This window comes from Grammomys surdaster, unplaced genomic scaffold (genome assembly GCF_004785775.1).
Source record: "Grammomys surdaster isolate TR1022 unplaced genomic scaffold, NIH_TR_1.0 126118, whole genome shotgun sequence".
In the NCBI taxonomy this organism is placed as follows: Eukaryota; Metazoa; Chordata; class Mammalia; order Rodentia; family Muridae; genus Grammomys; species Grammomys surdaster.
In genome coordinates this window covers 4547995-4562900 of record NW_021620926.1, presented here as the reverse complement: position 1 = coordinate 4562900, position 14906 = coordinate 4547995, and the positions used below count along the sequence as shown (strand labels likewise).

The window sequence follows — 14906 nt, the reverse complement described above, 5'->3', positions numbered from 1 at the left end:
GAAAGTCTTCTCTTACCTTCACACAGGTCGTAGAGATTAAACTCAGGTTGTCAGGCTTGGCAGCAAGTGCTTTGACCCACCATTTTGCCAGCCCAGTTCCTATATTTTATATCCAAACTCTTACAGCCAAAAACCTTTTCATATTAAGAAAAGTAGTAACCAGTTCCAGACCATTTCCTACAGTTAGGGATACGAAGAGATCTAAATTATCTCTCCTAGTGTAAATTAGAGGCTGTTTTTAGACCTTTGATATGCCCTATGCTTTTTTTTTTATTTTTATTCCTTTTAGTATTAGGTATAATACTAACAATACAGAAAATCAGGCGGGATCGTGAAGGCTAACAGAGTAACATGATCCAGGAAATCCCTTTTGGTGGGTTTAGTAGCCATGTCTCTGTCCTGATAACTCAGTTTCATCTTCATTAGATCTGAGGAATGAGCTTCCTGGCATCAGGACATGGGACAGGATCTGTCCTGCTTGGCCAGTGGGAAGCTTCTCAGGAGAAGCTACACCAGTGTCTGTGCCCTTCCAAAAGCTGCCTCGGGGCTGCCACACTTCCACAAGCGTGTGAAGTGGACATGTTACAGGCCCAAAGCCAAGGGTTATATCTTGGGCTACCTTAGACAAACTAAACAACAATGAAAATAGTCAATCTATTACCGTTATCATCACATGACTTAACAGTCTCGCTACCAAATCAAAATAACTTAATGATGCCAGCTCTAAGAGGAGGCTATGGCAACCGTAGAAATCTAACCATTCCCTGAAATAGTCGAAGACCAAACGCTTCAGTCACTCTCCTGTTTGTCTTCTGCCCACACTTCGAGACAAATACAAGTCAGATTGACTCCACAGCTCTTCAGGGCATCCTGATATCCCTGTGGTTATTCGTTTACTAATAGTTTTTACTTTCATGTCTATCCACTGCTCTCCAACCCCTCTGCTAAGTCGGTTTATGCAGACCACCATAAGATACACCATATGTATTTGTGTAGACAAGGTCCTCCTGGTCTATCAATATTAGTACCAGCCTCTGAACCATCACTCCAGGCTGGTGAGGCCTCCAGGATGCCCCAAAGTTTCAGGAAGCAGCTAGAAATTGACTGTGACACTCATACCCCTACAACCCAATCTTTCTTTCTCTCTTCCTCCCCCTCTTTCCTTTTATACAGACAAACAGAGTGGAGATGTTAGAACCCAGACCAATCACTGCTAAGGCAATGCCAAAAAACACAGCTGTGTCTTCGCACTGGCATAGCTGAGTCTACACACAGCCTAGGGCTAGCTACAAGACTCTATTCTCTTGGTTTCTGGGATCGACATACATTAAGTAAATGGAACCCTCCTTCAGACTTCTCTAAAAAACCTCAAGACCATATATTCCTTCCTCAAAATACAGCGGTTCCCATGCCCCCCCAAGTAAGAGCCAACGTATACTATACTATGGACTGCTCATCAACCACACTGCAAGAAGCTACCATCCTCTGAATCTATAAGGAGGGACCCTCACTCTGCCATGTGGGCTGAACCCCTCTGTCCCCCTGACATCTGCTATCTATGGCATTAGCGACTCTTCCTGTAAATCTCTTACCCAAAAAGGCAGTCCTCCTCCTTGGACCCCTTGGACCTCAAATCCAAGACTTCCAGTAGCCACATTGGGAAAAGGAATACATATGTCAATCCATCCTTGGAGGACTGTTACTAGGCTTGGGCTTAAAAAGAGGGCAAGAAACGTGTGTAATTAAGCAGTCCTAGTTCAGGTGTGGTCCTTGTCACCCATGGGTGGCCCATCACTGTATCAGCTCCAGGCTATCACAACTGTGTGAAATCTCTTTCTGGGAGACAGTTCCTCCTCTGGGTGGCACCTGGGCTTCAACCTTTCTCTTCCTGAGGCACAGATTACTGGGGGACTTTAACCCTTGGGGTCTATTGTTTCAACAGAATGACGACAGAAGGGCGAGCCATGGTGTCTCTCTTCAGAGTATCTCCTCTCCTAGGGAACTTAGAAAAGTTGCTAGCCACCCTGTCACCCCACCCCTTCCATTGCTTCCTTCCCTGAAAAACTCTGCTGCCAAAAAGTTATATTTGTTTATGTCTATACCCAGTGTGGTATCGTATAATTTATATTTAACATTATATTCATATATGTTTTTATGTACACACACACAATCTTATGGTGAATCTGTAAAGGACAACAGCTGGGTATTACAGATGTGGGAAATGGCCCCTTGCTCACCAGGACCACACATGAAGGATACTCCCCACCAGCTCTCCAGCTCTGCCTGGGGCTCTAAGTTTCATCCCTAACTGATGCTATTTGCCATCCCTAACTGGTGAGCAGCCTACTGACCAGCACTTTCCTTCGGAAGCTCTCAGCTAATACACAGAACACTAATGAAATGTTTTCTTGGGTCAATCCAGTTTTGTTTTCTCTGATGGGTTTCACAAGCTTTGGGTTTTTATGTGCTAAGATCAATAGATCCCTAGGGTGCTAGTCAAACCGCAGAAGGAAATGAAGACAGTAGTAACTACCACGAAATGCTCCATGGCAGAAACATCCAGTCCAACATGAAGGACCTGGCCTGCAGCTGGTGTCAACTATAGTGTTCACCCTTTTATCTTATCCTGATCCCCACTCATTTTTTTTCCCAACAAGTCAGGAACTCCAGAGGCCATGAAACCCGGCATGACATAGACAGAGAGCCGCAGGATTCTGACCTCTGTCCTATCACGGCTTGAAGACCCTTTGTGCCCAGTGGACATTGATGCTTCCTGACCACTCCAGAAACAAAGATCAGGTGACCCACTGAGGTGCCTCATGGAAAAAAACAGAGTTCAAACAGGGGACTGGAGAGATAGCTCAGCAATTAAAAGAACACTGTTGCTCCTGCAGAGGCCCAATGTTCCGTTCCCAGTACTGATCTGATGACCTCTTCTGGCTTCCAGAGTTTCCTGCACACACATGGTATGCATAAAATCATGTAGGCAAACATACACAGACACACACACACACACACACACACGCCACATTAATTAATAAATAGTGTCCAAACCGTTGCAGCAATGTGTCCTGATAACAGAGAGCCACAAGACAGGCTGAAAGACAAGCCAAAGATGGAAACCGTAAAGGTCGCACAGCGAATGAAACCAAATCTCATCAGATGGCTCCAAAAATGGGCAAACAGAGCCTGCAGGATTACAGAATGCTTTGGCAAGAATCTAGGTTAGGAGACTAATAAAACTTATGGATAAAATTATAGTCAAAGAGACAGACTCCAAGCCTACGTATATCTCCATGGGAGACAGCCAAAAAAAAAAAAATGTATGTTTGCAAATAGCAATCTTTTTCATCTGCTGTAGCGTTGGTTCATATTCTCTGGGAAGCACCAAGGGTCTAAGAACGATGCTCAGACATCGCAGAATGGGTGCGTCCAGTCTGATCCCATCACTCTAATAACCAGTTAACGATCTTAATGAGTCTCTATAGAAAGCCCAGTATTGCTGGGCCATGGTTTTCTTCAAGGTGTCAGTCCAGCAAACCAAACAACCCCCGACATCGCCACCGGCATGGGGAGGGGCAGGGGGGACGACCATGATTGACAGCTGACAACCTGACAGCTCAGAAAGCCCTCCCCACATCCTAGTTTGAGGTAACTTTTCCTAGGGAGACAGAAGTGAACATTCATTCACCCTAGATGGACACCAGTGATAGACCAAAGTGCAATTTCACCAAACCCAGTTTTGTGAGATCAAGGAGTTATGAGTGAGGGGCTACTTACAGGGTGACCCCCAAAACAGCAGCATCGCTGAAAAGTCCTGTTCCATCACAGATGGTGACCCCATTGAAGCTACACCATGGAGTTCTTATTTTTAATTAACCCCTTCTTTTTTATGCACCCCAAATCTCCAGGGATCACTTGAAGCTGTTGGAAGGGGACAGGGAACAATGGCTGGAGTCTCAGGGGAGCTTCCTGATTCTCCTCTCCTACATATTATTCTGGTGAGTGTTTGTTAAAGGTTCTATTGCCATTATCTCGGGCCTGGCTTGCACTGTCTTGTTCTGCTCTAGTTGCTATGGCTACCGGGCAAAGTCCAAGATGGCATCTTGTTATACCCAGAAGAAAAGATGCTCTACAACACCCGGGAAGATCAAAGCATTTTTCCATCCATAATGAACTCTAGTGAAGGCCTTGTGTGTGCCTGAGGTCACTCTCGGCATCAGGAACAGGGCAGTGGGTCTCCTCCTCATGGGGCTTATTATGGTCTAGTGAGGAGGTGAGTTCAGGCGTGCATCCAGACCATAGATAATGTGAATGCATCAGTAAGAGCCCACTGTGACCCACTCACTCACAGTGAGAGGCCAGGCTCACCACACCTCTCAGAGACAAGGTCTTTAGAGATATAATGGAGTTGGGGTGGGGTTATTAGAGGGGAAGCTGACCGCTTCCTTCTTGGGGTGCATTACAGAGCATGATTGGGGTCTTCTTAGAGGGTAACCTCCAAAACAGCAAGTACCCCAAGAAGAGAAAGGTGATCAGAGACACAAATGAATAAAACTCAGAAAGACACAGCGGGAAGACTATAAGCCAAGGGGCAAGGTCTGAGAGAGACTCTTACCCACAGATCTCAGAAGGAACCAACCTCATCAACCCTGATCTCCAGAACTCTCTTTCTCTCCAAGTCCCTGGGAACACATTCCTGTCTTCCAAAGGGTCAGCTTGCCAGGAAATCATCCATGACATCTTCAGTGACCTAAGATGTAGCAGGTTGAACTATGCCCCACCACACACAGCTTCAAGTCCTGACCTCTAGGCCAGTGACTCTCAACCTTCCTAAAGCTGTGACTCTTTAATACAGTTCCTCATGATGTAGTGACCCCCAACCATAAAGTTATTTTCCTGGTTACTTCATAACTATCATTTTGCTATTGTTATGAATCATAATGTAAATATCTGATAACACAACCCCTTGAAAGGGTCGTTAGACGCCCCCCAAAGGAATCAAGAACCATGGGTTGAGAAACAGTTCTAGTGGCCTACGAATATGGTAAATGGAGTCTTTTCAGATGTAATCAAGTTAAAAGGAGGCAAAACTGAATTAGAATGGATTCTAAACCCAATGATGGACGCCTGCCTTTATCGTAAGAAGGAAGCCACTCAGCCAGGAGACATGCTGAGGAACAACACCACAGGAAAAGGGAGACAGAGATTAGTGGGCCATGTTAACAAGCCTGGGCTACAGAGGATGCTATAAGCACCAAGCACCAAAAGAAGCAAAAAACCTCCCAAGGGTGCATGGCTCTTCCCAGGCCTTCCTTCATTCTGGACTCTACTCTCTGGCAATACAACACAAAAAATATCTGTCGTTTAAGCCACCTGATCTGTGGTAACTTGTCACGGCCTCCCTAGCAAGCTAATAGAGAGAGTCAGAAAGAAAAGCTGCTGGAGGCATGCCTTGCTTAGTCACTGCAGTTAAAGATGCTGAGAAGGTGGCGCTCACCTGTGCAGGGTTGCTGCCAGCATCGAAGGAGAAAATGCACAAAAGACCCCAATCCGACGGCAAATGTAAGCCACAATGCTAGTGCTGAAGACAAGGACGCTGGAATTTTCCAGCATCACCCAATAAGTGTGATACCCAGGCTCTGATTTTCTACACTTTCCTGCTTGCTCTCTAAAGTAGACTAGAGCAACTGGGGAGACTGGAGGAACTTGGGAAGAATAGAGGCCCAACCCGTGAGTCTGGTTGAAACCTCTCATGAACTCAGAGTCAAGGATGCCAGCACAGTTAACATTTGCTTCAAAGTATGACTGCCTAGAGATAATACCTTTTTACAGAGAGACACTTTAAATCAAGATGTTAAGATAACAATGAACCATGGAGGGGCTAGAGAGGTGGCTCAGTGATTAAGAACACTGACTGTCCTTTCAGAGGACCTGGGTTCAATTCCTAGCACCCACATGGCAGCTCACAACTGTCAGTAACTCCAGTTCCAGGGGATCCAGCACCCTCACACAGACATACATGCAGGCAAAACACCAATGTGCATAAAATAAAAGTAGATAATTCATTAAAAAAAATAAAATAAATAAGGAATTACGCTTAAGGTCTAAACTCATATGGCCCTTCCCTGTATATCCCTCCACTCTAAGCTGAAAACCAACCGTGTTCTAGAAATTTCACAAAGAAACTCCATCTATAGTAAAAGACCTGTGCAACTCTCATGATGCATGGTTTTTCCAGACTGCCATCCCTTCCAAGGCATCTAGAGGGCCACCCTAAAATCATACTTTCAATCTTTTGAAAAAAAGGGGAGAGAAGAGGGGGGTTTCTCAGCAACCTTTTCAGATATAACTTAAAAGCCACCAAAATCCTATGGTCGGCTGTTGCTAAGATGAGCCGTCCCTTGAGGAGCCTACACAGTCATGTGGGTGTGTACTACCCTCTCCTTAAGCATCTCTCTACTAACCTCATATTTAAGTCTTTGTGTGTGTGTGTGTGTGTGTGTGTGTGTGTGTGTGTGTGTGTGTTTGTATGGGTGTATACATGTGTTCATTTATGTGGGCACGTAGGCATAGCTATATATGATGTAGTGACCCCCAACCATAAAATTACTTTCCTGGTTACTTCATAACTATCATTTTGCTATCATTATGAATCATAACATAAATATCTGATATATGACCCCTGTGAAAGGCATGTAAAAGCCTGGTTTGATATCAAGTGTCTTCTCAGTCGCTCTCCACTTTACTTATTGGTGCTACAAATAAGCTCATCTCTTCTGTTAGCCTGGCTAATCAGCTTGCTCTGTGGATGCTCTGTCTCTGCCTCCTCCTTGCTAGGATAAGAGATGACCTACCATGCCCGCCTGGCTTTTAGGTGGGCTCTGTAGATCCCAACTCTGTACTTATGTTGGCACAGCAAGTACTTTCCACACTGAGCTATCTCTCTAAAATCTCTTTTTACAACCTTTCAAATTATTACATTTAGTGGTGTGTGTGTCTGTGTGTGTGTATGGGTTTGGGGGTACATGTGCCCTGGTACACCTATGGAGGTCAAAGGACAACTTGCAGGAGTCAGTTCTTTTCTTCCGTCTTGTGGACCCTAGAGATTAGACTCAGATCACCAATCTAGGCACCAAGCATCTTTACCCACCCACAAGCCCGCTCCAGCCCTGAAATTTCCTATTAAGGTTCAACTCTGCTTCTTGCTCATTCTGAGACTCTGTTCAGCACTAATGTCAAAAATCCAGTTGAAGCAACCGTCTGCTGCTGGTGACCTTATCATCCAACCACACTCCCATGAGAGAGCAGGGAATCCAGAGCAGGACAGCATCTGGGCATGGCAGAGCCTGGGCAGAGCAAAGGGTGAGGCTGGTGTGGCTCAATCAGTGGAGGGCTTGCCTACTGCACATGAAGGCCAGAGTTTGCTCACTGTGGTGGTTTGAATGAGAATGGTCCTCATAGGCTCTTGCATTTGAATGTTCGATTCCCAGTTAGTGGAACTGTTTGGGAAGGATTAAGAGGTGTGTCACTAGGGGTAGGCTTTTAAGGTCTCTAAAACCCATGCCCAGCCCAGACTCCTTTTCTGCCTCCTGACTGTGGATTACATGTAAGCCCTCAGCTACTGCCCCAGCACCACGCATGCCTGCGTGTCTCCATGCTCTCCGCCATGATGGTTATGAATTCACCCTCTGACACTGTAAACAAACCCTCAACAAAATGCTTTCTTTTGCCTTGGTCATGTTGTCTTTCACAACAATATAACAACAACTAAGACAATCTCTATCACTAGATAAACCAGACATGGTGGCAGATACCCATAATCCTGTACTCTAGAGGTCAAGGGCAGGAGGACCAAGCAAGCAGCTCAAGGTCACTTTCTCAATGATATACAACAAACCAAAACCAGTAAAATAAGGCTCACTGACTGGGCGCAATTAGGTAAGACAGCAAAGCAAGTCTCTCAGTTATCATGAATAGTTGAGAGGGAAACAAACTTCAGTACAAACGCTACTCTATACCCACGCCATCAACCCAACCTGCCCATCTCGTCAGATGGATGTGATTGGCACGCTCTACCCCTTCTGGGAAGATAATCACCACTCTGGATGATTGCTACATCCCTGGAATAGCCAGCAACATGCAGACATGGATGGGCCCACAGACCTGAGTCAGATTAGTAAGTGGAGCGGGACACCTGCAGAGAAAATGCAAGGTGTGCTCCTCCTCGTAGGCACCATTCTGCACGGTGGTGCTGACTCACCGCATCCTTTGAAGTCCTTTGGCCCCGTGTCAATGAGCACCAAGAAAGAAGCCCTACGTGCCAATTTCCATCATCCTCCAAGTACTTCAAAAAGATGAGGCAAGGCAGGAAGTTCAAAAGAGTGTGCCCACAACTCCATCACCTGTAATCCAGGAAATTATAGACACCACCTTGCACACAGGACCCACAGGGCAGGTGCCTCTGAAAACGCCTCCTTCCTCCCAAGGAGCCCCTGCTGAAGGTTAAGAGGAACTTCCAGTTCTCCACGTGTGCCCTGTACCTCAGAACCATCCCTTCTGAAATTTCTCTCTCTTAAAAAGAAATACAGGATTTAGCACCTGTTTGTTTCAGAAATACTTGCTAAAAACAGATCTGCCAAAAGGCCACCTCTAAAATTAGTCATATTTCCTGCTCTGCAAAAAAAAAAAAAAAAAAAAAAAAAAAAAAAAAACGTAGTAAAAGGTAATTTTAGTAACTTCTCCACTCCAGGTATCTGGTGCTGCTGCACTCTGTGGGTGATGGCTTGCAACTTACTAAGCAGGCAGTCCTTGTTTTCAGCCCCCAAAATAGCTCCAGTGAAGTATATAAATGGCCTTTTAAATAAAAGTCAAAGGTTAGAATGAATCCCTTGAGTACCTACACTGACTGTTTAATGTACCCACCCTGGCCTCTTAATCACAGGTGAAGGTGGCATCGCTGTTTGCTCTGCCCAATACTCAAGTCAGCCTTCCAAGCACAGCTGTGTCCAAGATGGTCACAGACTTTCCCCACTGAGCTTCTTTGCTGTGTTCATGAATATTTTTAATATTATTACACTTATTGATGGAGGGTACACACGGAAGTGCACTTATGGAAGTCTGGGGATCACAAGAGAACTTGCAGGAGTTGGTGGTTATCTTCGAAGAGTGTCAGGGATGAAACTTGGGTCATCAGGCTTGCTGGCACACACCTCTAACTGTGGAGCCATTTCAGTTACATTTTATTCAAGTTTTAAAATGTGATAGTAACTTCTCATGGGCCTCACACGGGTGCTTCTTCCCTATGGAGAACCACTTTGAGGCAACCAGCAGAGCCTCCCTAGTCTTTGAAAGTCCCTAGCCCATACTTTCCCCAGCCACTCTGTTCTCTATGTAAAGCTACAGGAAATTACGTTTTTCAGAATCAAACAAACGATGTCTCCTGGCCCAAATGTCACCTCAGTCATGACCGAGAACATCGTAATGAAGGACCTATGGTTGAATGGATATTTATTTTTATAAATCCAGATGAGCAAAGATTGCCCTTGCTTAAAAGCTAAAGGAAAGCAAAACTTAGGTCTCAGCCCTTAGCCATCCTTTGTGCTCAGCAGTAAAGGGGCCATCTAGATTCGATTCGGATTGCTTCCAAGCAAACAGCTTCAGAGGCCACTGGGGTAAAACACTGACCTGACCTGCATCGGTGGCAATAGAAGCTTCTGGATAAGATAGGACTGAGTCCAAAATGAAAGTGGGGAGAAGGAACGTGTTTGTCTTCTGGACTCAGCCGGGAATTCCCAGCAAGCCCTGGAGGATTTTACCCAAAGCATTCTCAAAATGTGCACCTTACCAAACACACCACCACCACCCACGCTGCCTCAGATGCCTTCGACGAGCAAGAGTCTAGATTTAACCACAAGACAACCAAAATAAAATGCATGCTCTGATAAGAGTGGCTCTGGAACAGACAGAATTTGAGATGGTGCCCTCATCTTCCCTTCATCCTCTGTATCACAAATGCCATTCCTCAAGATGAGCTACTCTGGGTCCTTCTGCCCATGTAGCACTGGGAGGACATGTTTCATCCCTTCCTCCTAAGAGGGAAAATCTGTGCCCACTAAAAAGGAAAGGAAATGCTTTAATTAAACCTATGTACCCTAAAAAAGTTGTGATGGGGGCATGCCTGGAGGCAGGCTTCCACAGAGTCCGCCTTTCCTGTGGTGAAGCCCCTTGCCCTGCAATTTAGTTTGCAAATAACTTGAGGTAGCCTCCAGCTTTGCTTAATAAAGTAAAACCCAAAACAAAGGCAGGCCTGCAAGTCAAGACCTCGCCATCCGTTGTTCTCCCCTCCCCTCTCCTTCTCATCTCTACAATGGCTAAAGCCCACATCTATTAGTTAAGCATTAAAGGTGTAGGGTTAGGGAGATAAAAGCTATGAATAGCACCACTGTTTCTTTAAAGCTCACCACTGAAGGAGCTAAAATCCAGGTCCCTCCCTGATACTCTGTTGTTCCCAGAGCAGGGTTCCTCCTGGCTACAGAAAAGCATAGCAGGAAAGACCAAGGTTTGCAACATAAGTATCCTTCCCTAGCCTCTATGTCTGCATTTAGGACTAGGGTCTTTAACTAGATCTTATCAATTGATCCAGGGAAAAAAAATTTTATTCAATAAGCCTCCTCTCATTGCAAAGATGAATTGAGACATCATAAAGATAGGAGGAAAAGAGTCCCTCCATCTAGACCCGAGTTGGGCAGAAACTCCTTGTATTTATTCCTGTTAAGCAGGAGTTAACACAAGAGTCCAGAACTGAATCAGGACTGAACTCTGAATACCCCAGGCAGTGCAGCCAAGGACAAAAGTATTATCCCATGGGGCCAAACTGCCCTAGTGAGGAGCTGAAGTCTAGCCCAACGTGGCAAGAAGCTCTAAGGAGTTCTGATCTTTTTAGGGAGGTGATGTACCTGCATAGCCAGACTGAATCCTACAGACTATGAGAGCAAAGTCCTTCGCCTCTCCCTGCCGGAACAGAAATGAGCTCACTGAAATCAGGCTGTACCTCAGTACCCTGAACCGTGTGTCAGGCAGACAGCCCACTGCACACTAAAGAGTAAATAAACTTTCCCTTACTCCAGTGAGAACTAGAGCCGGGTCTAAGGAGTTTGTTCTTCTTCGAAGAGCTAATGTGAGTTCATACTGAATGCTGGCCTTCTACTTAGAAATTCGGGCAAGAGACACCTTTAAAACTGACTCTGTCTAACCCTGTTTACCCAATATAAAGGGGCACTCCACTTGGAATGGCTACAGAAAAAGAAGATAAATGCTAAGGGTGATGGAACCCAGTGCTCAAATGTAGGGGTCTCCTGGACAACAGAAACCAAGAGGAAATCAAAGGTACCAGGACGGTAGGAAATGGCTAGCACGGCAGCTCGGGGCTGTCACCAGACTTCTCACAATTCATCACTGTCACAAACTCCTAGGCTGGACAAGAGAACCTAGAGCAGCAGGCCCGAGGGTTTGGCCCTTGGGCTATTTGTTGCTAGGACCCCCCTGAGTTCCCCTCCTCCACCCGCGTGGACAGCACCCAGCCTCGGTGATTAAGAATATTGGGTCCCTGCAAAGATACCAGCTTGGCAGCCCCGAGCAAGTCCCTGTCTGAGGCCACCCAGCCTCAAAAGTAAGTCAGCTTCTTGGGTTTCTTCTCACAAATCTAAGTTAACACCTGAGATCTGCCCGCACCTGGCCTGCCAAGAGTTCACTCTCTAACTTCTAATTAGGTCGAAGTGGTGTCCCTCCGGGTGTGGGGGAGCGGCCCCTTTCCTTTCCTGTCTTCTAGAAAGATGAAAAGGTATCTCCAAACTTCTAGAATCCAGGGCCTGCTAGTTCTGCACCTGCCAAAAGCAGGATCTGTTCTCCATCTCAAACTGTTGCCCCGGCCCACGCGGATGGAGAGGGTAGCTTACAAGGGCTCAACTCCCCTCCACGTCCTCGCCTGAGCCCAGGAGAGATGAAACTATAAGCAACCACAGACTGGCTGCCCTGCTCTTCCGCCGCACATTCCGTAAGCAAGGCTGAACTCGAGGCTGGATCTAGTTCCCGCCTCTGCAATGATCTATGACCCCACCACAGGACCCTCATCGCCACCTCTCCCCTCCCTCCTCTGCCGTCCGCCAGGCGGCACCCTTCCAAAACAAAACAGAAAGACAGTGCGGGGTAGCTTCGCGGATACATCTATCTGCCCGTGTACCCCACCCCACGAACGTAACCCCACCACCACCATCACCCATCAGTGGGTGCCCGGCGGCCCACTGCGAGAGCCTGAGCGTGCGTCTAGCTCCACTGGGTTGGAAAGCTAGGCTGAGTGTTCGCGGGACAGTGCTCCCGGGTCCTCCCGCCAGGCCCGCGCACCCCAGCTCACCTTCTCTCCGGTCAGCACGTGCAGCCCCTCGCGCACCTTGGCGAAGGAGCCCTCGCCCAGCTTCCTGCTGCCGATGAGGTAGTTGCCCACGCGCTTGTGGTGCTGGAAGTCCCGGAGCCGCTCGCGGGACACGCCGCTCACCCAGGCAGGCAGGAAACTTCCCTCGCAGGCCGCCGCCGGCCTGGCCGTGTCCTCCGCGCCTCCATCGCCCCCCGGAGCCGCCGGTTCGCCCAAGAGCCCGTCCCCCGCCGCTGCCGGCATCGCGCTCTCTCGGCTCCCGCGCTCGCAGCCGCTCCTCCTCCGGCTCCCCGGACTGCCCCGGCTCCTCCCGCCGCCGCTCTGGACCCGGCCCCGCCCGACCCGGGTCTCCGCGCTCACGCCCCCCGCGCCTCTGTGCTAGCGCCGCGCGTAGACAATAGCTGGCGACGGGGCGAGCGGGGACCCGCCCCCGAGAAGTTCCTGCTCGGAGGATCGATCGCCCAGATCGCGCCCGCGGTCCCGTCTGGTGCCCCGATCGGGTGTGAGAGGGAGCGGCTGCTGGTCCGAGAGGCGCACGGTCCGGTGGTGGAGTCCCCCAAGCCCGGGCGCCGCCGCCCTCTGGCCCGCCGGGTCGTCAGCGATGCTCCCCGGGGCCGCTCCCGCCGGAGAGGAGCGCGCGGCGGGCTGCAGGCGCCCTCTGGAAGGCAGCAGAAGAAAGCCCCATTCAGTTTGAATTTGCAGAAATTTAATCCGCTCGCGGGCGGCGGGGACAGAAGCGAGCTCCACTCCGCAGCCTGAGCACTTTCAAATCCCTCGTAGCCCCTCCTTCCTTCCCCGCGCGCAACAGCCGAACTCGACCCTCGCTGGGAGAGGGGAGGGGAAGGGAGCGGCGGAGTGGGCGGTGAAGCCACCTGAGCGCCAGACAGGGGGACCCCGCGCGGCCTCGTAGACGCGCGCTCCCGGGCTTCCCAAGACCTGCTGCCTCGGGGAGAGGGATGCGGGGGGGTGGGGGGGTTGCGGATCGCGCAGGTTCTGAGCTTGAGCTTTCTGGACATTTCGAGAGTGAATTTCCTCACGAACAGCACCCACCGTGGCCAGGGGAAAGAGAAAGAGAAGCCCTGGACTGTAGGAGAGTTGTGTACCCAGCCCAGAGCCTGACACACAGTAGGGACTCTGGAAGATGGATGGGTGGGTGGGTGGGTGGCTGGGTACCTAGCAAGCTGTGTGTCGGGGCTCGCACACATACTAGATTGCTGTTGTCTGTAAAGAAGCAGCCGCCACAGCTAACAGGGGTGGCGGCAGCATAAGAACAGGGCGGTTGCCGCCTGTGCGAGTCCGTTTACTCCCTCTCTGCTTTCCTTAGAGATGATGTATTGCAGGGTGAGCCGGACCGGAGCCTCACCGCTCCTGGATGCTTTTTGTTCTGCGGGCTCTGTGACTGTACTGATCTCACATAAACAATAAATATAAACAGCCTGAGACACCTACCCGGTGTCTCCAGGATCCCCAACATCTTCCTGAACCGAAATGAGAGACACAAAAAAGGATGCGGGGAGGACTTTCCAAAATGCGACCTGTTGCGGTGCCCGTGCCTAATGCAAATTTAACCTCTGATCACACATCATCTGAGCTCAAAGGGAGGATTCGGTCCTAACAAAGTTCATTGCTTTGTTTACCCCCGCAGAAAACAGGTATGACATCATCGATCCACATTAATGGTCTGAGATGGGGGAAGGGATACAGCTGTCACCCATGCAGTCTTGGGGTGGGGGAGGTCCCTGGCCTATCTGGAAAGTAACCCCAAAATGTCCGTTTTCAAGTCTAAGCATCTGTTGTTTTGAACCATGCATATGCTGTAAGTCTCCACCCTTGCTATTATGACCGAGTCTAGTCTTGTCTTGGGCTGGGGTCTCATTGCTCTGGATTTCCTACGTTAAAGACGAGCTTTCCATTGCTTTCTTGCTGTACTTAAGGGACGCCTTAGCTCCTACGGTTTCTGCAGGGCTCATCCAGTCACTTTCCCATTTCTAATTCAGTAATTGTATTTTAAAATGGCAAGAGATGGGGAGAGGGAGAGGATGCTAGGTTCAAAGTGTGGGGAGGGGGGATGAAGCCCATTTTGGGGTGAATCTTCCATCAGGAAAGGATTTAAAGTTTCCCAATGTTGTATTGATTTAAATTTAGGAAATTAGCTCTTTGTGAAAATTTAGAGATTCATTTGTTGCAGTTTAAGGCAAATCCCAGAGAGTACTCATCATTTGCCAGGGGCAGGAGGGGAGGCGCTTCATAAGTGGTGGAAGTCACTTATGATGAAATAGAGACTTTCTTTCCTTTTAATGTTTTGATTATGCCCTCCCAGGGTAGAGGCCAGGAAATGGGTGAAGAAGAGAGAAAACACAGGCCCATTAAATCTTCAAGCCTGCTGCTGCCTGGGTCTGGTCCAAGTGCATTGCTAATTCTATTGGCTGGGATGGATGCCAAAGAAAAAGAGAAGTTCAAATCCCACCCCTGCCTG

At 48.4% G+C, this 14906-nt stretch overlaps 1 protein-coding gene across 1 annotated transcript in view; it reads right to left on the bottom strand.

The window, feature by feature from the left end:
* Nucleotides 1-12725, bottom strand: part of Hunk (hormonally up-regulated Neu-associated kinase) — a 109680-nt gene extending 96955 nt beyond the window's left edge. The window contains exon 1 of the mRNA XM_028756366.1: nucleotides 12413-12725. Within this exon, the coding sequence (XP_028612199.1) occupies nucleotides 12413-12673 (261 nt within the window). The 5' untranslated portion in view covers nucleotides 12674-12725. The remainder of the gene's footprint in view (nucleotides 1-12412) is intronic.
* Between the last annotated feature and the right edge of the window lie 2181 nt (nucleotides 12726-14906).